Below are 27,243 nucleotides of genomic sequence, written 5' to 3' on the forward strand. Positions count from 1 at the left end.
TATTTTCCAAGATTGCCTAGGTGGGGGCAAAACCACTTGATATTTTCCAAAGATTGTCTACATGAGGGCCAAACCATTCTCGACTCATATCTATCTTGTTGCCTTGGTAGGGGCCAATCTATTACTTACCAAATTTTATCTAACGTGTCACTACCCATGCTGGCAAAATTTATCTTTATTTGCCCAATCGCATGGCTATCTAGCATGTCACTACCCATGCTGGCAAAATCTATCTATCTCATCGCCCTATCGTATGACTATCCATACCGGCATATCATTTCGCCCTATCGTATGGTTATCCATATCGACATATCATCTCGCCCTATTGTATGGCTATCCATACTGGCATATCATTTCGCCCTATCGTATGGTTATTTATATCGACATATCATCTCGCCCTATCGTACGGTCATCTAGCATAACGCATCTTGCTACCCATACCGGTGTATCTTATACCAATGGCGGCCGCTTATCTCGTATCTTTCCGTAACCAGGGATTTCCTCCAAAGCGAGGTTTCTTTCTGTTACAGTATCTTATCCTTTATCTTATCATCCATCACGCTAGCCTACAACTAGTGTGTTTGAGAAGTACCAAATAGCAACATCTATACCAAGCCTCAACATCGTCTTGTTGGGGGCAACATCGTCTTGCTGGGGGCAACCTCGTCTGATCAACGAGAATCTGCCTCCCTATCGGGACTATTCTTTCTTTATATCTTTCTCTACTTTAGCGTCACATCCCTCAACAAGCACATGCTCGCTAATGTGGGGGCAAAATGTAATATTAAAACTATTGTCCCTTGTAATTAATGTGACAAATAGCGTTTTTTCTCCATGTCATCGAAGGTCAAGATCTGACATCATGTCCTTTTGTCCACTTAGGCTATCCATGACAACCCTGGCCGAAACGTTGTCAACTCTATCGACCTGTCACCTTCGAGGACACAGGGGCGGTGCGGAGACGTCCGTGCAGCGCGCTAGCATCCCGCGAATCTGACAATGCGCAAGTGGTCTTTCGCTTGGACTCGCAAGTCTTTTGACTAGACTCGTGCAACCCAAAAAACACGTCAAAAAATTATCTAAATCTTTTTTTTTTCAAGTCAGCCTCATTCTCTTCATCATAATATATACATAAAATATAACATTTAAGTATAAGAAAGGACCACTTATACTTTGAATTATATTTCATGTATATATCAGCAGGGTGTTTGAAAGTGGTTTCAGATCTCTAGGAATTATAATGCAAATTCTAGGTTTTAAACGATCTTCTTAATTTTCAGACTTAGAAAAATTTTAGTAATCAGTAGACTCCTATTAACATTCTCTCGCCCTCTCTATCTCACTCACTTTATCTGCCCCAAATCTTAGACCTGTCTATCTCCCTATCACTCTTCCTCTATCCCCTCTCTCTACCACTCTCTATCTCAGCCTTTCCTCTCTCCCCCAAGATCTAGACCTATCATTCTATGTAATTTTGTAAACATTTATAAATTTATGTTGCTATTATACATTTTAAAGTTTGAAACTATGAGTATGAATGATGAATTTCAAATATTGAGTGTTTGGAGATCATATGACGTGTAATGTTTCAATCATGGCTCTTATGTTCTCTAAATACATTAATTTCTTTATGTTTTTTTGTAAGACTAAGGTGTTTTTTTTTTTGCCGAGTCTTTCACGAGTCCGAGTCCGAGTCCGAGTCCAAGTTTTTGGTTTGCCGAGTCCGTGGCGAGTCCAAGTTTTAAAATTTTAGTTTATACAGTAATTCCTAAACATATTTTTAAAGACGGATAAAACAACAATCCTTCTCCGCTTTTTAAGTTTTTTTGGGCAGATTAAGGAGTTTCAATTAAAAAATACAAATGGACCAAGCACAACGTTTGTTCAAAGCCTGATGCTCAACTGAAAATGTGATCCACTTCAAGCTTTGAAATAAAACAAGTCCTAAAGCCTCTCCATCCTTCAGACAAAAACATTATCCCGGCAAAAACAAGTATATGAGCTCATGCTCTAGAATTTTCAACCTAAGCAACCTTCAGAACAGCAAGATAGAAGTCGGGCTCATCTCTAAAGCTGACAAGCTGTATAGGATATCCCTGCATAACCTTTTCTAATTCTACTTTATCAGGCAAATCACCATTAATAACACCTGGATAGCTTTGCTTGTTTACATTTAACTGAGCCCTTCCCTGAGTGTCACTGATAATCACTCTTGCACCTGCAGAAAATGATAAACTTATTAAAGGTCTTTTTAAAAGTTCCTTGACTCAAATTTCTAAAATATGCTGTAATTATTTTTTTTGTAAGTTCCAAACACGTCAAAAATAAAAATTGTAGCTAGAAAAAGTAAATAGCTATTTGCTTAATAACCACTACTCGAAGATATAACTACAATTCATTCAACCAAAGTAAAACGGATGCATCTGGATATAGCACATTTACAAGCAGCCAGATAACAACAAATATCAAAACCAATGGAACAAAACAAAACAATTTTTTAATGTAACCTCACAAATCAAAAATTAAAATAAGCATATACGCCAGACTTTAGCTATTTTAGCATTTTATTTTAATGCCCCCAAGGGAAGGATGAGGCTGTAGGATTGAAATGTGGGTTTGCAACGGTTGGAAAAGCCTAAATGATCTTCACCCTGAATTGCAGTCTTTTATCTCTATTCTAGAGCAATTTGATTTTATTCACAAGTGAACTTTATACTAGAGGCCATTTATCATAATTTTTGGTAAAAGCGACTCTAGTTGTGTGATAATCCCTGGTCATGTGAAACAGTATCAATCGACCAAAACTATCCTAAACGTATGAGTTTAAAACTGAACTAAATTTTTCAGATAAGTAATCTCTTTGCTTAATCAGGAAACCATTCTTGTAGAAAAGATAAGTTAATAAATATGGATAATCAATTTGTGCAAACAGGTGATTAAAGATCACATCTTTGGACAAAAGTGTATTGCAATATTTGTGAGATAATTCCTTGTTGCAAAATTAGTCAAATGTAATACACAGAAAAATACAATTTTTTAGCTAACTTCTTCTCTTATGTCAATCCCTTGTCCACGAGTCCTGAATAGGATTTCTAGTGGTAGCTTCAGGCCTCGGACCTGAATCACCAAACTCTGGCAGGTATTCCTTCTATGTTTCCAGGTCACTGAAGCTCCTTTGAGCCTCCCTCCATTGTCTTGTGCAGGGGCACTAACAAAACAGGCATTTGCAACCCATCATTCATTTCTTCAATGAATATTTTCATGTGTATCCAGAAGGATATAATCAGATTCATTCTACCTTGCTAATGAGAGTGTTGATAAGTTTTCCTAGCCCGACATCAATACCTACATCATTAAAGATGCCTCAACAAGTGACAATTCATTACTTATTTGCTACACCCAATGGTAGATCATTAGGGCAGGAATATGTTGTTAATATATTAGGTGAAGATAAATGCAAGAGGAGAGATTTATTCATGGAAATTTGCAGGCTTAGGCAAATCTAGATTTGACTGAAAGGAGTTGAATTTTGCTTTCAAAGGCATGATAATTGGATAATGTCAAACCTTCCCCTAGTGGTATTCAAAAGATGCTTCAGTTTTCTCCTATATTCTTTTATGGTTTCAGAGTTCATTAAGGGATTCTAGGCAGTAACTCAAAAAGGCTTACAATAAATGTTATGTATGAAAGAAGTTGTTTCCTGTCTGTATAATTTTGTTATCTGTTTAGCTATTTTAGTCCACGACTTGGTTTGGTAAGATCATTTTAGTCCTGTGACCTTATTTTAATCTTTCTGTAAATAAGGAGTGTCCAGTTGAAAAACCTTATCAGGCTTTATGTTGCTCTTAACCTTTTCATTCTATCGAATTGAATTTCAGTGTGTGTTTACAATTTTTTTTGAGTTTGTATTATATATTCCGTCATGGTGTGTGTTCTCTGTACTCCACAGAAGGACAACAGCAAATATCAGAAAATTAGATAAGGATTATTGGAAGAAACTCTAATAAAGTCCTAGAAAGAATGTTAATATTCAAATGGCACCTAGTAGTCTAATTGAAAATAAAGACCATGTCAAAGGAGATTTTGTTGAAACTATATCTGATAGGAATCAAAAAAAATCTCCATCAATTCCGTGAGGTAAAAATCTAGTATGAAGTCAGGCTCTAACAGATAGTAAGCCGGAAGAGGGAAAGCATGTTAACGTGAAAGGAACTGGCAGCATAAAAAGGAAGTCAAGCCAATATGCTGGGTCCCTGGAAAAGGAATTCGAGTCCTGAACAATAGAATTGAGGATTAGCAAAGTAGCAAGATGGCATGAGAATCAAATTATCATAATGTTATCAGCTGTGGCCATAAACCAGAATTTCACAGTTAATAATGACAGCTTTATAGAAGTAACCAAAGTTTGAAACACTATCAGGATCACAGACTCCAAGTAAAAGAACATATATTTTCTAATCCACAAAATCTAATTCATTTCTTCTGGAATGGGTTCAGCTCAAGTGGTGAAAGCCTTGGGGCTTCCACTGCTGAAATGTAATTGATTGAATTGCCTAAGTAAATAAATATAATGGAATAAACAATGAGGTCCAAGCCCGAGCTCTGGTCTTGGGTCTTCAGACAGCCACAATGTGTAAGGAAACAAAGATCCACTTAGAAGGAGACTTGATGAACATTATCATAGCCATCAGTACGAAACCATCACCAAACCCAAAAATCAATGGCACACTGAACCAAGCATGGGTGTTGATTGATTCAATGGAATCCCTTTACTTCTCACGTTGCTATCAAGAATCTGTTAGACCCATTTTTAAACTCAGCAAATTTTTAACTTTTGGCGTCTAAAATATTATCTGGGATAGTTCTTGGTTTGGAAGGGTCTCCAATTATCCCAAAATGCTAAATTTTCTCCATCTTGAAACAAAACCTCTATTGTTTCATAAGACCTTCAAAAGCTATGATATAGCTTGTCGAGACTTACTAAAACAATTGATTTACGAAATTTATGAAGGTTGATTGAATACATTTTATGGAGATGGTATTGATAGTATTACACTAAATGTGGCTTGTTTACAGATAAGCCCACCTCCCAGTTTGAAAAATATTAAAGCTTTGACTTCCCCTCGATTAAATTGTGGAAACAAGTAAATCAAGGGTTTTATTCAGCCTACGTGGAACAAGATTTCTGAGTCGTGATTGTGATAGTATTATTAATGATCTGGCAAATTTTCACACCAAAATGTCAACTCAAATAAAAGTTGTGTTGATCTCCATTTTCAGATTGACAAGCTCATCAAGCAAATTAATACTCTGCAGAAGAAAGAGGGATTTATTGCATTTTCATGTGATTCCAAACACCAAAATAATGGTAAGTTGCCATTATCGATGCTGAATCTAATTTGATCACTCACATAAATGTGCCAAGGTAGATGGCAAATGGAAAGATACGTGTTAATAGCAAAATGCAACACTAGCAAAAGGAGTAAGACACTTGAATGTGCACGTTTAAACTCCATATGGGATGTTTTATGGTAATTGCCAAACTATACGTAAAAGTTGGTTCGTACTTAGTTTTATTCCACACCAAAGAGAATTTGGCAAAATATTTCCGCCTTTTTGTTGCTACTGGTAAGTTTACGAGGGATAGAAACCTTGAGAAGTTGGCGGCTTCTAAATACCATTGGTCATTTCGGTATATCGTACAAAGAAATAAAAAAGCCGATATCATCGAATTGTGAGTGGAAATAAAACCACTGACACGGAGGATTATTAGTTTCAGCCAGAGAAACCAGAATCGCCCAAAATCGCAGAGTTTGGGCGATTTCCGAGTTGAGTCATGCTGGCCGAGTCCAGTGGGCTCGGACTCGGAGTCGGCCGAGTCTGGGGTCCAAACTCGCTTGGACTCGGCCAGACTCAGCTAGACATAGACTGGGGTCCAAAATCTTTACAAATCTCTAATTTCTTGAGTTTTTCACTTTGCCGAGTCCAGCCGAGTCTGTGTCGAGTTTCGATTCCGAGTCCCGAGACGAGTAGGCCTCGTTGAGTCGGGTCCGAGTCTCGAGCCCAGTTTCTTTGGTTTCAGCAATATATACATCATCGGTAAGTTCATCTACTTTGCCAAAACACCGAACCCAATAGCTAGTTATAGTTAGTTATCGTAACTAACTCGATGCCGAGCATTATGAAGATTGACATATTGTTTTATGACTCCACCAAATTAGAAACCTTGAATGTTTTCAGATCTCGGGCAGCACAGTTTGTTGAAGAGGTTTTAGAAACTATCAAGCAAATGCAATTTGCAGACTTAAAGCCAGGCACTATGATCTTTCCCAGTATCATTCGCAGCTTTGGAATAAGGAATGAACATGCATCAAAGCGTATTTATATGTTGACTTTTGTCAAATATTATAGTTTGATAACTCTACTAGACGCACGTGCAAAATGTGCAAACATAAACAGCGCACCTGACTTGTATGACCGAATGCCTCAAAAAGACGTCGTCTCAAGGAATAAAATGCAATGATCAAAGCATTTGTAGAAATGGATTTAGAAATCATCAAGAAAAAGTAATTGGTGAAATATTTGACAGAATGTTTAAAAGATATGTCACCACATGGAATGCATGATTTGCATGACATGTAGAAAATGGATATGTTAAAAGGGCTTCAGAAACTTTTGAAGCAAATGCAATCGGTAGATGTGAAGGTGAATCCCTTGACTTCTATCATCATCCTCACTGCCTGTGCTTGCTTGCTTGAAGACACTCTAAACCTATTATTAAGATGCCAGTCAAACCTGCGGTGGTTGTGAATATGTATTTTCATGGTGCATGTAGATCGAATACAAATACAGCATGAAAGCATAAACAAAACACTCAAAGCGATGTCATCTCATGTAATGGAAACTTTGAACCAGAGTATGGGTTTTCTTCAAAGCATGATTGATAGGACTTTTGTCAGATCTCGTTATTTCAAATGCTCCAACAAACATGCATGGCATGTGGAGGAATAGACAAGGCATAGGAACTGTTTGTTAGCCTAGCTCGAATGCATACCATCTCATCAACTGCAACGATTGCTCAAAATGTGCAGAAGAGATTTGTTGAGGAGGCTTTAGAAATTTCTAAGCAAATGCATTTGGCGAGGATAAAAATAAATTCTATTATCCTTGTCCAACACTCAGCTTGCGCAGAAAATGGATTTCGCAAAGAAGCTCTCAATATTTTATAATTAATAAAGCACCTGCTGAACACATCATGACACTGTAAGCTTTGTTTGTGCTCTGTTAGCAGATGATGGCTGTGCATACTTCAATTACATTGAGTGCTTTGCGTATACAGTTAATCAATAATTGTCCATGATTGATCTTCATGCACGTGGTGGCTTGTAATGTCCCCTATTTGAATCACCTTATATTTGCCCACAAGAGATTAGAGTATCACGGTGCAAGTCTGATCTGATTGCTTTATAAGAACTCCTGCTTTGCTTTGATGCCCTCATCAAATGAAACCTTCTCCCCTTATATCTTCCAATGTGAGGGAGGGTCACACCTCTTCATCATGTTTGCCCTTTGTAATGGTCACAACCTTTCACAATCACCACCCTTCAAAAGAGTCACAACCCTTCATCTTTTATGCCCATTGAAAGAGTCACAACCTTCCATAATTATGCCCTTTGAAAGAGTCGCAACCTTTCATAATTTCTGCCTTCCTTTGGAAGAGTCGCTTCCTTATTTACTTCCCATTCCTTCTTCCATTGATTCTTCCTTGATTCACATGCTCCATTCTTTCTTCCCTCCTCTCCCACAAATGAGGTTCTCTTTCTCCCATTTATATCTCATGTTTAAAGGAGTCACAACTTTTCATTTCATGCCTTTTGACCATTCATTAACTTAATTAAATTTTAATTATATTTAATTTTATTTTTTTATATTTTAATTTTAATTTTATTTTTATTTTTTTGTATTTTAATTTTATTATTAAATCCTATTTCGAAGTGGGGACATTACAGTCCGCCCTTCCCAAAATTGCTTGTCCTCAAGCAATGACAGTTTTAAACCAAATCTTTTCCAATGTGAGGATCCCTACACTAATCTTTAGAACCTCTTTGTGATATATTTAGCTTCTACAACACAACTCTATTATCATTCAAGGGCATATCTCTATCTTCGAGTTCAATGTGATTTACGGTTTATCTCGACTAATGATTGGAAGTGTGCAATGTTTGTCATTTAAGACAAGTTCTCTCATCAATTGTAATCATAAGAACTATTTTGGTTGGTCCTATGGATATCTCCTCAAGATAAAACAAGGACAAACTTCCCATATATTGAGAAAAGGATTAGAGGCATGACACACATCTATAATTTTGTATCCCCCTTTTTTTTTGGTCTAGTCTTGTTATCCTCATATTCTAGATCAACCAAAAATAGGAATCCCATGATGATAGGAACATGTTTACAATAATCATAGATATTCTTGGAGTAGACATACCAAACACAAAGTATACACATAAAAACACGAAGCATACACATGAAGACACGAAGTATACACATGAACATAAGAAATAATGAGCATTCAGTGAATAAGTAGATTATGATAAACATAAATGACTAGCTAATTATTCTATAACCAATCTATTGATGTGTTTTTTAGGCACATGCGAACACAGAATAAAATACCAAGGTACCTTATCCTCTCTTGAACAAAGTTTCTCAAATGCTGAAGATTTGCACAAGGATCACTTGAGACAACTCCAAGGTTCCTAATATGCCGGGTCACGACGTGTGGATAAGCACAGTTAGTCGTCGTGATTGTTGTTTCTTCAAGGGGACTTACATTGAATACTTGAATTGTTGGAACTTAGATTCTATCTATTTGCTTGGAGAATAAAAAAGAGCAAAAGGCATAGGGTTTAGGGAGTCTAAGCTACTCCTAAGAATGTAAGAGAAGAGTGAATGATTCGATCTTCTAAGGTGCAATTCAAAGATGTTCAAATCATTATCATCAAACATTGATTATCATTCAAGTAAACGCATAAACAATGGATGTATAACAATTGAAGTTAAGGTCATATAATTCCAATTGACCACGCAAGGCACACTAACAATCAACAAGAGGCTAGCGGTATGGACTAAATGGATTCCACACAAATACATTCAACAAGTTCCTCCATTCAATCTAATCAACATGAAATTAAATGAGAAGTAGAAACCATGGGACTTGTTGAAATAACACAATTCACCATAACTTCAATGAAAAGAGTATCTCTATTTACAAGTCTTATCAACAATTCCTCCTCCTAATCTATTCTAACTGCTTGCTATATAATATCTATCAACTATTCACTATTGACTCTGCTACTAACTATTATCTATTCTATTTACTATTAACCTTTACAAATGAAGAGCTTGAGCTTTATATAGAGAGCTCATTACAATGAGTGGCTAGGATCAAACCCCATCAATGGCCAAGATTTTACAATGAAACCGTAATTAGGGTTTGTTAAAACAAACTCTATTCTAGCCGATGAAATGATTACAATGCTTGGACACATGTCATTTCTGGAGCGTTTGACCAATAAGTAGTGGGGGTAGGTACATTAGAATTTGTGCCCCCATGGGTAAGCTTGGTTCATCAAATCAAGACATGCTGATGTAGGACCTCCTTTGATTAGTGGAGTAGTGACCGGGATGCCACCTCAATCTGCACTTCACTTGCAAATCTCATATCTCATCATAAGCGATATCCCTTGATACTCAACGTTAGTCACTTGCTCAATGTGGTGATGATGGAGGCGTGTTTCCAAATTGTATCATGTTGTTTGAGCTAATCTTCTAACTCTGATTAACTCTTCTGAAACTATCTTCTTGAATATCTCAATGCTGAAAGCCATGAAGGTGTAAGGTGTAGATGTTGACTCCCTCTTAGTTTTAAATCTTGATATTGCCTTGGAATGAACCTTTGATGTCATAACTGCTTCTTCACTCCAATTCTTTCTTTGTGATTCCCTTCATGTTGTTGATTCTTTCATCCACATCCTTGGATGTGTGGATCATGTTCTTGTATAAGTGAATGCTTCTTGTGTAGTCACCTTGCCGATGCTCTTGAAGACATCTTCCTTGTATCTTGACCTTGATGTTGAAATTTCCTCCTTGGGATACTTGTCCCGATCTTCCTCCAACCTGGTTCCTTTGATTTCTTTCTTTACCTCCTACAAAACAAACAAATAGGTATCAAACACACATGATATATAAGCTTTGCATACTCTCAATTTGACATGATCTCCTATTTTATGTGTTGGAGGTCTGATATGCACATCTATAGGGGAGATCGCTCTTAAGGAGCCAAGGAAGAGAATTTTGCTCCTAGGAGGGAGCAAAGGAAAATTTCATACACTTAGTAAAATTTTGCTTCTGCAACTTGCCTCTCACTGAAGTACGATCAAATCACCTGGATGACGAAGGAAACACTTGCATAGTTGACTAGGCTTTATCTAAAAGACTCCACCATTCAATCTATTGTTTATGTTATGCAATCATTCCCACTTTGATGGCCAAGGAAGAAATTCACTCCAATGTCTAGGCAATGGAAGTGAATTTCGCTCCAATTGAGGAACAAAGGAAATGACTCAAAGAAAATCGCTCTTAAACATGGCCAATAGAAATTCGCTCCTATGGAGAGGCAAAGGAAGTGCATTCAACGCCTAGGAGGGGGCAACGGAAATTTTCATGTACTTAGTCAAATTTTGCCCTTGCAACCTGCCTCTCAATGAAGCATGATCATATCAATTGGATAAAGAAGGAAACTTTGCATAATTGATGAGACTTAATCCTAGGTATACATCCATCAAACCTCCTTGCTTGTCATGCTCAAATTGACACTTGACTTGACACCCCATTCCATGGAAGAGCAAAGGAAATTTTCCCATAGTCAAATTTTGTCCAACAGACCTTCCTTACCTACTATGCTCAAATTGACATCACTTGACCTCTTTCCAACCTAAGGAGGGAGAAATAACTCTACCATTGCCTAGCCACCTGATAAAGTGCACTTGTTCAAACCAAAGGCTAAATAGAAAAAGACCTTACTACTACCAATAGCTAAGCTAAGACAACTAACCTAGAAAGCCAAAAAAAGGAGGTCCCCATTTGCAATGGGGCGATGTGTGAATACGTCACAACACAATCATTGCCTAGTTCAATAGGAAACAAAAACTACCCAACCTAACTAAGCCCGAGAGCGCGTCACATCCAAATCATGGCCATTCACCTCACATCCCACAAGCAGTAGGAATGTCCAATTATGACCAATTCCATGCCTAGGGGAAATCAATTCATCACTTGACCTAAAAGAGGTAGGAACGTCCAACTATGACCAATTCCATCCCTTAGGGTAATCAATTCATCACTTAGCCCACAAGAGGTAGGAATGTCCAACTATGACCAATTCCATCAATTGGGATAATCGATTCATCACTTGGCCCGCAAGAGGCAAGAATGTCCAACTATTTTTTCTTATGGAGTTTGACTGGATAATTTGTTTCTAGATCTTGAGATGCAAAGGTGTCATAACCACTAGATTTGTTCCTCCACAAAGCTCCATTTGTTTGTTGTCCCTTCCATGTAGGGTTGATTCTCAAAACCCTTATCCCTCTTGTGTCCTCTTCTCGGTTTAGAAAGTCGTGAATGTCTCTTTTTGGACTGTCATACCTCCATCCATGGAATACAAGTCTCTGCATATTTGCCTTTAAGATCTGCAACAAAACACCTTCAAAATCTGTTCAATGTTCTTCAAAATTTCTGCTCAAGAAGGTCTGGTACAATCTGCTCACAAATCTGCTTAAATCTGCTCACAAGTCTGGAAAATGTCTGCCCATAAATCTGGAAAATGTCTGAAATAAATTGCTTCAGAATATGCTTATTAACTTTGATGTTCTATACTCATAAGGTCTGCTAAATCTGCTCAGAAAATCTGAAATAATTTGATTATTAAAACATTTAAAAATCTGCTCACAAAGTCTCCTTAAGTCTGATCTTAGGTCTACTACAAATCGTCATTAATTCTGCTCTTTGATCGAATACCACTTGTAATGTCTCTCAGGCTGGCAGAATCATGCTCTGATACCATTTGTAATGTTCCCTATTTGAATCACCTTATATTTGCCCACAAGAGATTAGAGTACCATGGTGCAAGTCTGATCTGATTGCTTTATGAGAACTCCTGCTATGCTTTGATGCCCTCATCAAATGAAACCTTCTCCCCTTATATCTTCCAATGTAAGGAAGGGTCACACCTCTTCATCATGTTTGCCCTTTGTAATGGTCACAACCTTTCACAATCACCGTCCTTCAAAAGAGTCACAACCCTTCATCATGTATGCCCATTGAAAGAGTCACAACCTTCCATAATTATGCCCTTTGAAAGAGTCACAACCTTTCATAATTTATGCCTTCCTTTGGAAGAGTCACTTCCTTATTTACTTCCCATTCCTTCCTTCTTCCATTGATTCTTCCTTGATTCACATGCTCCATTCTTTCTTCCCTCCCCTCTCACAAATGAGGTTCTCTTTCTCCCATTTATATCTCATGTTTGAGGGAGTCACAACTTTTCATTTCATGCCTTTTGACCATTCATTAACTTTAATAAATTTTAATTATATTTAATTTTATTCTTTTATTTTAATTTTAATTTTATTTTTATTCTTTTGTATTTTAATTTTATTATTAAAGCCTATTTTAAAGTGGGGACATTACATGGCAATCTCGAGGATGCCCTAGGACATTATTATTAAGATGCCATTAACACCTGTGATGGTCATGTAGACCTGTTTTCTCAATACCTCTTGCAAAATGTGGAATCATAGCCAACGCACTTGCGCACTTTGACAAAATGCCTCAAAGAGATGTCATCTCAGCAAATGAAATGCATGGATTGCAGAATGTACACAAAATGGACTTGTTGAAAAACACTTCAGAAAGATTCAAATAAAAGCAATTGGTGGAAATGGTATTAAGCACAGCGATGGCATTTGAGCTATGAAACTCGTTAAAAATGCATATCCTGATTACAGTCTCATGGATTGCAATGATTGCAGTGAATGCACAAAATGGATTTGTAGATAAAGATGACAGTTTCGAGCAAATAATATTGGAAGAAGAAAATCCAAGTTCTACAATTCGAGTAGGTCTAAATGGACAAGACACATGAAATGTTTGTCAGAATTGCCCCTATGTCAGAGCAGCATTTAGTAAACTACACATGATTCCAAATTATGCAGTTGCTAATCAGCCATCAGTCTCACAAGGTACCAAAACACCTCAAAAATTCAATTTTGTTGAAAGCATTAAAATGTGTCATGATGCTACTTCACTTATCCAGCCCATCAAAGATACCTCCATTGTAAGTGTATGTTTTGTGGCTTTCTCTCACGTATATGCCATGTTAACTTGTTTTTGGGTGTGACTTGTGGAAAACCTTCTCCCCTTTTGACATTCAGCAAATTCTAACCTCCATACATGTGTTTGGGGCCATTCATGCAACTGAAGTTTGTGCAATTCCTGGGTATTCAATTGATTCTTTCATCATTTCTGGGTGGGGAGAGAAAGATCTCTTATCTTGGTGCATCACCTCCTTTCATTTTAGCATTTCTTTCTTCCCTTTTCCTCTACAAGCTGTTAGGATAGGTTTAAGAGTAGAATTTGGAGTGTTGAGTTGGTTCAACACCTGCACTTGGATTGGGAAGGAAGTCGGCCTTCTCTGGAGATTCAACCCCATTGCGCAAGGTCCCACACTTTGGGGTTGTTTCCATGTTTCACAAGGTTGCTGAGTTGATGCAAACTTTTGTGACAACATTACCTAAAAAAAATTTCAAAAGGTTTTTTTGGCCAATATTTTTTAATAAAATCAAGGGTTTCAGTTTTTAAAATTTGGGGGTTTGATTTGCAAGCTTAAGGAGATTTTTTTTACAAGTTTTTGAAATAAAAACAAAAAAGAGTTTTTGATTTGGAAAATCACAGATTTGTTCAACAAGGTCAAAGATTTGCACGTAAAATCACGGGCAGATCCTGTCTGAAAAATTGTGTGCTTCTCCAATTACCAGATTCACAGGTTTTTGTTGCAAAACATGCAACATTCTTGTTGCAGATTTGTGGTCTCTTTTTCACACAATCTTTGGATGCGTTTTTTTTGCAGAATTGCACAAGTTTTTTTGCCGAGACTAGGTCTTTTTCGCGAGTTATATGCATTTTTTTATCATGCAAGGGTTCTTCTACTCGTGTTTTCTTCTCCCCGTGCCTTTTTTTTCCGCCCATGAAAATATGATGGGTTTCTTTTGTGCGACCTCTAGACTTTTTGCATGATTTTACAATAAAAATTGTGGGTTTGACCATTAATCCCCCACGGCTAGGATTTCAGTATTGTTTTTCAAAAGTCTTCTCCGACTATTGCCTAGGGTTTTTTTTTGCAACGACAATGCTGGTGTTTTTCCAACGCAAAAAAAAAAATTATATATCATGCAAAGGTCTCTTTGTCATGTCTTTGTTGTTGCATGATGTCTAGCGTTTTGTGGCACGCAATGTTTTGGTGGATTTTCTTATATTTTTCCAAAAAAAATCATTGTGGGTTCTTTTTCTCCAAATTTCTGAATTCGTGGGTTTTCTCTAGATTTCTGAGTTTGTGGGTTTTTACTGTTTTTTCCGCAAAACGAAGGTTTTTGCCGAAATCATGTGTGATTTCAGCATTGCATCTAGAGTTTGACAATTTTTCCACAAAATCATGGTTTCTTGCAGCTTGTTTTGGGTCGCACCTAGGGTTTCCAGGGTGAATGGTGTTTCTCAACAAAGTTTTTGACAATTGTTTTACAAAATTGAGGGTGTTGTTGCTTTTCACGATTATTGGCAAAATCCTGGTTTTTCATAACTATGAAGTTTTTTGAGAAGCTGATCTCATTTTCCATGCCTTTGGATTGCGGGAGTGATGGCTTCGTTACTGACCATCATGTTTGGAGGCATGGTTTTCATTTCTTGGTCCCATGAAATTTTGTAGAAAGCAATTGGCTGATCAGATGTTCAACCAGGGAGGGTTTTAGCAACAGGCTCATGCGGCGAAGTGTTCTAAAGAGGAGTCAGCCTTCTATGCATTCATGGCCAAATGGCCTATAGATTATGTCAAGTCTTTTGTAGGGTAGTGTTGTGACTTTTTCACACATTGCCCCATTGCAAACGGGGACCCCCTCTTTCTTGCTTTCCGCGTCTTGTTAGTTTAGGGTTTTGGCAATCAGGCAATAGTTTTAAGCTTTCCAAGTGTCTGAGTCTCAAGTTTTGATATGATCATGTGTAAGTGCTATTAGGGTTTTGAATTTTGAGTAGGATCGAGTGCATATAAGATATTAAATGTCTAGGTGATCCTAATTTTGTCCAAGTCTGGAATTTTTTGAGCGTAATTGAGTTTAAATGTGTTCAAGTCGGTGATATTTTTGTGCCTAAGCGGCAAGAGGTCCTTTAGGAGTTGTTTTTTCGCTCCTAGGAGGTAATTCAAGTCAAAATTAAACTTTATCCCGATGAAATCCCTATTTTCTCGCTCAAATTTAGACAAATTTGACTAAGTCCTAATGCATAATGATGAAATTTAATATGTCCAGATGTTTTTGAGTGTGGAAATCATCAAATTCCCGATGGAAAACCATTAAATTGAGGTCTAGAGGTCAATTATCCTGATGGGGGACATTTTTCTTCAGGTTTTTGAGCAAATTTCCGATGGACCCTGATTTTCCCCATTCAAATTCCTGATGAGGGGCGTTTTTCCCCGACTGTCCTGATGGGACCACATTTTTCCACCAAGAGGCCCAAAATTTGATTGTGTCACAAATTATCCTGATGGCCCACATTTTCCCCAGGAATGTTGTATGAAGTTTTATGCAGATGAAATTGACTATCCTGATGGAGATCGATTTTCCCCAAGTCAGTTCATGAGCAAGTTTAATGGAATTAAGTGTAGATAACTATCCTGATGAGTCGTGAATTTCCCCAAAATGTGTTTTGTGACCAAAATTGGTGTGGGTAATTATCCAGATGGAGGTCAATTTTCCCCAAAAGGTGGATTTTGACTTAATGAGCCAAATGAAGAGGATTTTATGTATCAAATGGGGGTCGATTTTACCCAAAGGGCAATTGAGATAACTTACAATGATTTTTAATGTGGATTTTTATCCAGAGGGGCGATTTTCCCAAATTGGCCAAAATTTAATGAAATTGAACGATTTTAAATGCAAATGTGGTTGAATTTAATTGTTTTTGCCTTAGCAATAATTATTTAATGATCAAAAACAATTATTTGATGCCGAGGAGCAATCATTTAATGATTAAAATATTTTTCCAAGGCAAATCGATTTTCCTAGGCAAGTTTTATCCCACATTGCTTGTGTGGTGAAGTGTTCAGGTGAAAACAAGTTTAAAGGGCTTGCCAGCATTATAATAATATTATACTTGCTGATGTGACTGACTGAAGACACTTTTTGGAGGCTGATTGGTGTTCCCAGCTGGGCGATTTTTGCCTAAGTGTCCATTGGACACCATTGTTGTGAGCTAAGTTGCAGATTTGAAGAAGTTATTTGCCCAATCAGACCTGGGCTCTGTCATTAGAAAGGGATTTACAGCAATTTGAGTGGCTGATTTAGCCACATTTTCTGAGATTTTGGGGTTGGCACCATCCTTGGGAGGCCACGATTTTACTTGTGTGGCTTGTTGCTTCACTTTGTGGGGCAATTTCATTGTTTTTGCTGAGCATCATTGATGGTTGGGGGCTGCCATTGTACTTAGATTAGAGTTTGACGACATTGTTGAAGGTGGTCTTAGCATCATTGTTGGCTGGAACATCACATTTTCAGACTTATTTTTCACTTCTAGCTACCTTCACACTTAGGCGATTTTGATTGGGGGCCATTTTTAGTGAGTTTGGAGGCATTTTTCTTAGTACACCATTGCTAGTGTAGGCAATGGTGTAGGTCTGAAGCTCCACTTGCAGGTTGTCTTCAGACTAATTTTTTCATTTCCAGCCACTTGTTTGTGCCTAGACTTAGCCATTTTGACCTTGGAGAGGTAAAGTGCATCAAATGGAAACACTTCATATAGCTGCAACCTCTCCAAATTGACTGATTTATGTTTGTTGCAGGTTATCTTCAGACTTTTGGGCAGCCATTGTTGACCTTGGAAGGGTGTCTTCAGACATTGAGAATTAAAATCTGACCTTTTGCTCACCTTTTCCAAGAGAAATCAGACTTTTGGTATACTCTTTTTACACCATTTTTGACAAATTTCTGAGTATACTGAGTAGTCTTCAGACTTAGTTTTTTACAATCAGACCTTATACAAGTCTGAAAACAAAGGTTTTATGAGGGTTTTAGGTCTTATTTTTATCAAATTTTCAGAATTCATGGTGAATGTTGTTAGAATTTCTGATTTTTGATCCTAAATTTGACTAAATCATAAGAAATCAAAACTTATACAATTCTGAAAATAGGTTATTTAGATGTTTTTCCATGATATTGACTTCGGGTTTCCTACAGGTGCCATGTCTAAATCAGGAATCGGTGTGAGGATGGAACAATTGAAGATAGTGCAAGAGGAATTTTATCTGGAATCCCAGTTGTCCTCCCAATAGAAGAAAATCATGGATACGAATATGGAATTCTTGGACGTGGAGCGGATGCGACAGAGAATGTTCGGAATGAGGAATCAACTTCCTTCTCCCCTTTCCACCAATATCATGAAGAGTGGCATATACCACACCGCTTGGTTTCCTCAATCCATACAGCGCAGTGAACTTATTTTGGAGTGTGCAAGGCATTATGATCCAATTTCCAGGATGATCTGATCACCCAAAGTGGTAACTCTTGCCTATCTCGCCGAGGATGCAATTGCAGAAGTATTTGTAATTCCCAGGAGTGCAGATATGAAAGAAAGAACCAAGGATGAGTATGAAGCCAAATACAAAATGAAGGCCGATGCGTGCATGACAATTGTGAATAAAGAATGGATGATTGAACCAAGGCCTCACCATTCTAAGGCACCTACAAGATTTATGTGTACGGATTTTAAAGATGAATACAGTGACCTAATATTCCTACTCAATCGAGTGATGGGGATGCCTCAGGGTGCCTTGTTTGAGGGCTGAATGTTTTATTTTATCTAGGATTGTATAAGAGGAACAGTGGTCAATTGGGCCAAGATTACAAGTGACAATCTGGATTTTCAGTTGAGGAATGTGGAAAAGACTAGGTCATTCAGCATGGCTTCCTACCTTGTGTACCTACTTGCAAGATTTGTCACATACAAGGGATTGATATGCAAAGGCAAAGTTGGGAATGGACCAAGACAATACAGAAATTATAAATGTTATCCACAACTTCATATGCATAAAATTGAAGACTACAGAAGGGTGAATGGTGCTTTCACCATGTACATTACAAGAATGTTGCAAGGCGGGATCCACAAACGGTTGTCCAAGGAGGCAACCCAGTTGATAGAGAAATATGGAACGTGGTACATACAGTTTCCCACCTTCACATACCTACGGATTAAGGGATTCAGATCCGCACCTTACAAACTTCCTAGGAGTGAGTCAACTACAAAATGAAGGCGAATGCATGCATGACAATTGTGAATAAAGAATGGATGATTGAACCAAGGCCTCACCATTCTAAGGCACCTAAAAGATTTGTGTACAGATTTTAAAGATGAATACATTGACCTGATATTCCTACTCAATCGAGTGATGAGGATGCCTTAGGGTGCCTTGTTTGAGGGTTGGATGTTTTATTTTATCCAGGATTGTATAAGAGGAACAGTGGTCAACTGGGCCAAGATTATAAGTGACAATCTGGATTTTTAGTTGAGGAATGTGGAAAAGACTAGGTCATTCAACATGACTTCCTACCTTGTGTACCTACTTGCAAGATTTGTCACATACAAGGGATTGATATGCAAAGGCAAAGTCGGGAATGGACCAAGACAATATAGAAGTTATGAATGTTATCCACAACTTAATATGCATAAAATTGAAGACTACAGAAGGGTGAACGATGCTTTCACCATGTACATTACAAGAATGTTGCAGGGCAAGATCCACAAACGATTGTCCAAGGAGGCAACCCAATTGATAGAGAAATATGAATCGTGGTACATACAGTTTCCCACCTTCACATACCTACGGATTAAGGGATTCAGATCCGCACCTTACAAACTTCCGAGGTATCCAACTGATAAGATAATCCTACTTGAAGTGGTGAGACAACTTCTAGAATTTGATTTCATCTAGAAGGAGAAGCACAAAACACAGATAGCTTTCCCTATTGCAATAGGAAAGACTTTGGAGGTACGCCACACTGCCACTACAGCTAGTTCGATGATTGATGAGCTTGCATTTTATCGCCTTGGAACTTACAAGAGTAGAGATAGATTTGATCCACATGAGAGTGTTGTAAAGATCAAGGGAGAAAGATTCACACATAAGGTTGACATTGAGGATTATTGGGCTAATCTCATGGATGAACATGTAGTAAGGACGAGGATGTGGTCCAGAATGTCAGTTGATTTCATGAGGAAATGTTAACTTTTTTCCAATCCAAATCAGATAGTTGATGATAGTGATCATACTCATCCGCAGTTTGAAAATGAAGTGAATAGGCCTATCTTTTTGCCTAGTTGGTCACAATCGGAGGTGGTGGATTTGAATGTGCTTATGAGACAAGTGAATGATTTTTCCAAGGAATGGATAGACAAATATATGAACCAGTTGAGAGAGATGGGCGTCACCTTCACCTATGAGAAAATGAGACAAGAGGAGTCCTCCCTTGAGGACGATCAAAGAACAATCAGTGATGCAAGGATACATGATGATGAGGAGAGTCATGCTCCTAAACGAAGGAAGGGTATGCCTGGAGAATCCAAAATGGAGGGCAATGGTGCAGTCACGGTTAGGAGGGACCTCAATGAGATCTATCCAAATTGTACAGCAAGAGTAAACACAACGAAAGCAAGACAAGATGATGGAGGCAATGTAGAATCGAATGAACTAGATCATGAAAACTGATTACAAATGACCACTAACATCTGGATTACAAGATTTGGCTCACTGGCTTGCTACATGCATGCCCAATTACAAAATCAGCCACTTCGGACCTCTAAATCTTACGATATATCTTCTATATTCTCTACTACCTATTATGATGCTAAATTACATTGATTTATATGGTCTAGAGGGATCCGGTCGGCCCAAGAAGAATCAAACAATGATGAACAAGATGAAACGTGCAAAACCACCATGTAGGCCTCCGCCAATGAGAATCCTCCGAAAAATCCAAAGGATGAAGTGCGGATCAGAGGGAAGTTTTCCCACATGCTAAGGAACATTGGAACAACGCGTTGAGGCTCTGCAAGCTATGGAAAGACTTCACAAGATTCGCCAAAATAGGTCCAAGCGGTTCCGAAGCTCTAAGCCAGAAAACTGTCTCGAAATTCAGAAGCGATAACTTGCCAGAAAATGATCCAAACGTCCCGCAGTTCAAGAATAAGGAAGATGATCATGATCACAAACAAAATCCAGCTTTGCAAGATCCGGTGAGCAAATGCAAGAAAATGCAGAAAAAAATGTTGAAACTACAAAACTAAAAACAAACTGAAAAGAAATATTTTTGGTTGATGCAAGATTGCCAAGAACCGGGGATTCTCCTACATCAGACATCCAAGGTTGTTGAAAAAAACTGAGTCCCTCACTTTGCTGGGCTCAAAGAAAAACCAAGGCAGTCCACCTCTGTCTGAGAAACCCAAGATGAATCTTCAACTGGTTTGTCCTTCCATTTCACAAGATACTCCTTGTATTGACTACTCCGGGTATTACGCCCAATCTTACTGTCCAAAATGTCTTCAATCTGCTCTGGTTTCTTCCGAGGTAACTATTTCTCCAAGTCTGCAATACTGTCTCCATTGAATTTTGATTCATGATACTGATGTAGATCTGCAACGTTGAATATAGGTGAGATACTCAAACTATCCGGTAACTCCACTTCATATGCATTTCCAGAACTGAATCTCCTCAAGATCTTACAAGGTCCAAACTTTCTCATCTATAACTTGTTATAGGTTCCAACTGGAAATCTTTCTTTTCTCAGATAAACCATCACTTCATCACCAACTTCAAATTCCTTATGTCTTCTCTTCTCATCTGCTTTCTCCTTATATTTGTTGTTCATGTCCTCCAAATGTTGTTTAACCTGAACATGTAAGGCTTTCATATGATCTACAAATTCTTCTGCTTCTACACTCCTCTTGTCTTCATTACTGATATCCCTCAGTTCTGATATACCTCTAAGGTGTACTCCGATAACAATCTCAAAAGGTGTCCTTCTGGTAATCCTGTTTATTGAATTATTGTAGGAAAACTCTACTTGCGCAAGAATCAAATCCCAACTTCCGGTCTTCTCTCCTACTAAGCATCTCAACAAATTTCCCAAGCTTCAGTTTACTACCTCTGTCTGTCCATCAGTCTGTGGGTCAAAAGTAGAACTGAACTCCAAATTTGTCATCTTCTTCCAAAGTGTTCTCCAAAAATAACCAACAAACTTAGTGTCTCTATTTGAAACTATGCTCTTAGGTAATCCATGCAATCTCACTATTTCCTTGAAAAATAAGTCAACTACATGCACTGCATCTGATGTTTTCTTGCAAGGTATGAAATGGGCCATCTTCGAGAATCTATCCACTACCACAAATATAGAATCACTCCCTCTCTGTATCTTAGGCAATCCAAGTATGAAATCCATGCTTATATCTTCCCAAGGTCTCTCTGGTACTGTCAAAGGTTTATACAATCCCACATTCTAACTACTACCTTTTGCAACTTGACAAACTCTACAACTCTGCACAAATTTCTTGACATCCTTATGAATCTGAGGCCAAAAGTAATGCTCACTCACCAATGCTATTGTTTTGTCAATAACAAAGTGTTCGACTAATCCTCCACTATGCTTCTTCTTTATCAGCTTCTCCCTCATAGAACTCTTAGGTATACACAACTGAACTCCTCTTAATAACATCTCATCCTAAATGAAATAATCTAGCCACTTACTTTTGTCCACTGAAACCAGTTCTTTACATGCTTTCCAAGGTTCTGCAAAATCCGGGTCATCATTATACAAAGTCTTTAACTCTTCAAATCCTAATGTTGTCACTCTCATCTCTGTCAGCAAATTCCTCCTACTCAATGCATCAGCAACTTTGTTTGACTTCCCACTCCTATGCTTCAACACAAAGGTGTAACTCTGCAAGAATTCTACCTATCTCATGTGTTTTTGATTCAACTTACTCTGACTGTTCAAATACTGCAAGGCTCGATGATCAGTATACAACACAAACTCCTTAGGTAACAGGTAATGTCTCCACTTCTTCAAAGCTTGAACTATGGCATAAAATTCCTGATCATACACTGAATATCTCCTCCTTGCATCATTCAACTTCTCACTGAAATGAGCTATTGCTCTCCCTCCTTGACTTAACACTGCTCCAATTGCATTCCCACTTGCATCACAGTCCACTTGAAATACTTTGTTGAAATCCGGTAAAGCTAACACAGGCTGCTCAGACACCTTCTGCTTCAACAACTCAAAACTCCTATTTGCTCCAGTTGTCCACTTGAATTCCTTCCTATCTACTCTTGTTGTCTCAATCATAGGGTTACAAACTGAACTGAAATTTTTGATAAACTTCTGGTAAAAACTAGCCAATCCATGAAATGATCTTACCTCTCCAATGCTTTCCGGTGTAGGCCATTCAACAATTGCTTTTACCTTCTCAGGGTCCATTTTTAATCCATCCGCAGATATCACAAATCCCAAATAGACTAACTCTTCCTTCATGGAACTACACTTCTTTAGATTTATCAGCAACTTCTCTTCTCTCAACCTCTACAAAACTTGTCTTAAATGCAACAAATGCTCCTCTTTTGTCTTAATGAAAATCAGAATGTCATTCAAATATACAATAACAAACTTACCCAAGAATTTCTTTAATACCTCATTCATCAACCTCATGAAAGTACTTGGTGCATTAGTCAACCCAAAAGGCATCACCAACCATTCATACAATCCTTTGTTTGTCCTGAATGCAGTCTTCCATTCATTTCCTTCTCTGATTCTATTCTGATGATATCCACTCTTCAAGTCTATCTTTGTGTAGTATTTGGCTCCACTCAAACAATCCATTATGTCATCCATCCTAGGTAAAGGAAACTGGTACTTCACTGTGATCTTATTTATTGCTCTGGAATCGGTACACATCCTCCATTCTCCATTCTTCTTAGGTGCTAACACTGCTAGTACTGCACAGGGACTCAAACTTTCTCTAATCAAACCTTTCTTCAACAATTCCTGCACTTGTCTATCCAACTCTTCATTCTCTGTTGGTGTCATCCGGTGTGCAGCTTTGTTTGGTAAACTAGCTCCAAGAATTAGGCCCATGCAATGACTGATACTCCTCACAGGTGGTAATCCATCAAGCACATTATCTGAAATGATGTCTTCATACTCTGTCAGCAACTCCCTTATCTCCTCCTGTCGTTCTTCATACTCCGGGTTCTTAGTCTTCTTAGGGACTAAGGCAAAACACACGTTCTCATGTCTCATTCCATCCAGGAATTTCCTTCCATCCACCAAGCAGAGTCTAACATTTGTACAGACTTCATTCTTTAGGGGCTCCTCCAAGGGTAACAAGGATTGTTTCATCCCATTTGCTACAATAGTGTATATGTTCTTCCTTCCATCATGTATTGCCTGTCTATCAAATTGCCAAGGTCTACCCAACAAAATGTGACAAATATCCATAGGCATAATATCACACAAAACTTCATCATGATAATTTCCAATTTTCAATTTCACCAAACATTGCTCACTCACTAACAACTTATGATCATCTTGAATCCATGCTATCTGATAAGGCTTAGGGTGTTTCAATCTTTCCAACTTCAATTTATTCACCATTTCTTCTAAAACAAGATTATCCAAACTACCACTGTCAATAACTACTTTGCAACACTTACCAAATACCTTACACCTGGTCTTGAACAAATTTCTCCTATACAAGGGCTCTTCATCTTCTTCGGTATGACACAAGGCTCTCATCATCAACAATAGTTCTCCATCTTCCGATTTGTTACCTGATCCAGTGGGGCTTTCTTCTACCAAGGTTGTTCTCCCAATGTTTTGTCTTCTTACATTCAAAAGCACGATGTCCTTCTCCTCCACACTTAAAGCAAGTTCCTCTAAACACTCTCTTATCTTGTCTTCTATCATCTTTTCCATAACTTTCATTCCGGTAACCATCAAGTTCTCTTCTTCAGTAGAAATTTTTGTCATCCTTCCGGTATGAACTACCATCTTTGCTTACTTCCTTGTCTTCATTATGATCTGTACAGGTTCCTCTTCCTCCTTGAAATCTTCCTCCAGAAAACCTTCCACCTCTACCTCTTTGTCTCTACTCGTGTCTTTTGTTCAACTTCTCTTCTGCTTTCAAGGCATATTGGTAAGCTTCTTCAACACTCTGCAACTTGATAAAACTGAGTTCGTCTTGTATAGACACCCGCAATCCATTCAAATATCTTGCAGCTTGTTCAATCTCATCATCGACATGTCCGGATCTAATATTCAACTTGTAGAATGCTTCGGTATACTCCTTCACACTAGATTCTTTTTGCTTCAAGTTTTGTAACTTCCGGAACAAATTCACTTGATAATCAGCTAGCATAAACTTTGATTTCAATTTGGCAACCATCCGCTCCCATGATTTGATCTTTTCTTTACCTCTTCTCTGTCTATCAACCTGCAAATGTTCCCACCAAAGAGATGCATGACCTTTCAATCGAGTACAGGCATATTTCACCTTTCTTTCTTCTGCAGTGTTCTCAGAATCGAAATACTTCTCCATCTCCAAGATCCAATCCATTAATTCATCTGAATCCAACTTGCCATCGTACTCCGGTGGGGTAAAATGAGGTTTGGTGTTTGCCCTACTCAAGACCCTCAAGAACCTCTCTTCATCCGGATCAATCACCGACAAATTTGCTACTTGTTCTGTCGGTGCTTTTTCTTCATCTTCGCTCACATTTTCAATATGTCAACCTCTTCTCTAGGCTATTTCAATGGCTTCCAACCAGGCTGCAATTCCTCTCAACATTTCCATCACAGCAGGGTCTACATTCCCGCGCGCTCCACTATTCCTATTTCCTCTTTGTGCCATCTTCACGCCAATCCTCTACAGCTGCAGGTCGGATCCACAGTCCGCCACCCTACAACAAAATCTTCAGGACAACACAAACTCTAGACAAAATCTCGCTCGAATACCCACTTGGTGCAGTCACAATAAGGAGGGACCTCAATGAGATCTATTGGGGCTGTGTAGCAAGAGTAAACACAACGAAAGCAAGACAAAATGATGGAGGCAATGCAGAATCAAATGAACTAGATCATGAAACTGATTACAAATGACCAGTAACATCCGAATTACAAGATTTGGCTCACTGGCCTGCTACATACATGCCCAATTACAGAATCAGCCCACTCCGAACCTCTAAATCTTAAGATATATCTTCTATATTCTCTACTACCTATTATGATGCTAAATTACATTGATTTATATGGTCTAGAGGGATCCAGATGGCCCAAGAAGAATCAAACAACGATGAACAAGATGAAACGTGCAAAACCACCATGTCGGCCTCCGCCAATGAGAATCCTTCAGAAAATCCAAAAGATGAAGTGCGAATCAGAGGGAAGGTCGGCCACACGCTAAGGAACATTGGAACAACGCGCTGAGGCTCCGCAAGCTACGGAAAGACTTCGCAAGATTCGCCAAAATAGGTCCAAGTGGTTCCGGAATTCTAAGCCTGAAAACTATCTCAGAATCCGGAAGTGATAACTTGCCGAAAAATGATCCAAACGTCCCATGGTTCAGGAATAAGGAAGATGATCATGATCACAAACAAAATCCAACTCTGCAAGATCCGGTGACCAAATGCAAGAAAATGCATAAAGAAATGTTGAAACTGCAAAACTAAAAACAAACTGAAAAGAAATATTTTTGGTTGATGCAAGATTGCCAAGAACCGATGATGCTCCTCCATCAGGCAAGGAGACAGTTAGTCAGCAATCAAAGAAGAAGAAGCAAAAGCCTAGAACTCCTTTATCCACCCCTAGTTCCTCATCAATGAAGGAGGTAGATATGCCATAGAGGAGCAAAGAGTTTGAACAATGCTCCAATACAGTGATTTTGCCAGAGAATATTCAGGAGTTGCATGCTACAACAACATCGGCACCACGGCATGAAGATGAAGAGCAGCCAAGATCTCCCACTATCCAATTGGAGGTTAGTTTGGGCAACAATGTTTACGATTTGACCAAATTCAAGGAGGAAGATGATGATGTTGTCTCAAAATTGAGGGGACTTGATGGGGAGATGTTTCCTGATGATGGGATGGAGATTTCCACCATTCCCAATTGGTTAATGCAGAGCATGGAGAAAAGGATAAAGATGATAAAGACGCAGCCTATTGAGAATATTGATGATGTCTTAGCACAGACAAACAAAGAGAGAGAGCAGAAGAAGGCTAAGATATTTTCCAATGTGGCTAGAGATGAAACATGTGTGCGAATTGCACAAGTGGCTATCCCGATGGGTGATGTGACCAAAGATATGGCTACTCCCATCAATTATCAGATTACTTTGATTCTCATTAAACAAATTACAAAGAAGGAGGAGTTCCAAGAACTCGATGATACAATCCAAGGCAATCTATGCAAGGTTGGATAGGGAGATTGAGAAGAAGAATACATATAAGGAAGAGAATATGAAGCTTAAGGAATATATTGCAGGGATGAGGCGTGAAGATCCCACTTTTGTCTCACCTATTGCAGTTGATTGTGGATTTCACTTTGATCATGAGGCAGCAAGGAATCCACATGCAGAATTTGGGAAGTGGATTGAAGATGTGACAAAGCAGGCAGATGATTTCCTGACTCTATTTGTCCAGGCATTTGACAAATCGCCAATGCTCGCATTCAAGATACAATATTTGGAAGGAATTTGGGATGAGTTCCAACTGATACAAGAGAAGACCATTCCTCGCCTCAAGGTGTTGAAGCGAATTCCAATGCCCACTTTGATCCATGAGGGAGTCCTGCACGAGGGAGATATTTATGATTT

The 27,243-nt window shown here is 38.4% G+C and overlaps 1 protein-coding gene across 1 annotated transcript in view; it reads right to left on the minus strand.

The window, feature by feature from the left end:
• Positions 1–1,791: 1,791 nt before the first annotated feature.
• Positions 1,792–27,243, minus strand: part of LOC131065660 (uncharacterized) — a 35,447-nt gene continuing 9,995 nt past the window's right edge. Inside the window, exon 2 of the mRNA XM_058000246.2 lies at positions 1,792–2,218. Within this exon, the coding sequence (XP_057856229.2) occupies positions 2,025–2,218 (194 nt within the window). The 3' untranslated portion in view covers positions 1,792–2,024. The remainder of the gene's footprint in view (positions 2,219–27,243) is intronic.

Source organism: Cryptomeria japonica, chromosome 3 (assembly GCF_030272615.1).
Source record: "Cryptomeria japonica chromosome 3, Sugi_1.0, whole genome shotgun sequence".
In the NCBI taxonomy this organism is placed as follows: domain Eukaryota; kingdom Viridiplantae; phylum Streptophyta; class Pinopsida; order Cupressales; family Cupressaceae; genus Cryptomeria; species Cryptomeria japonica.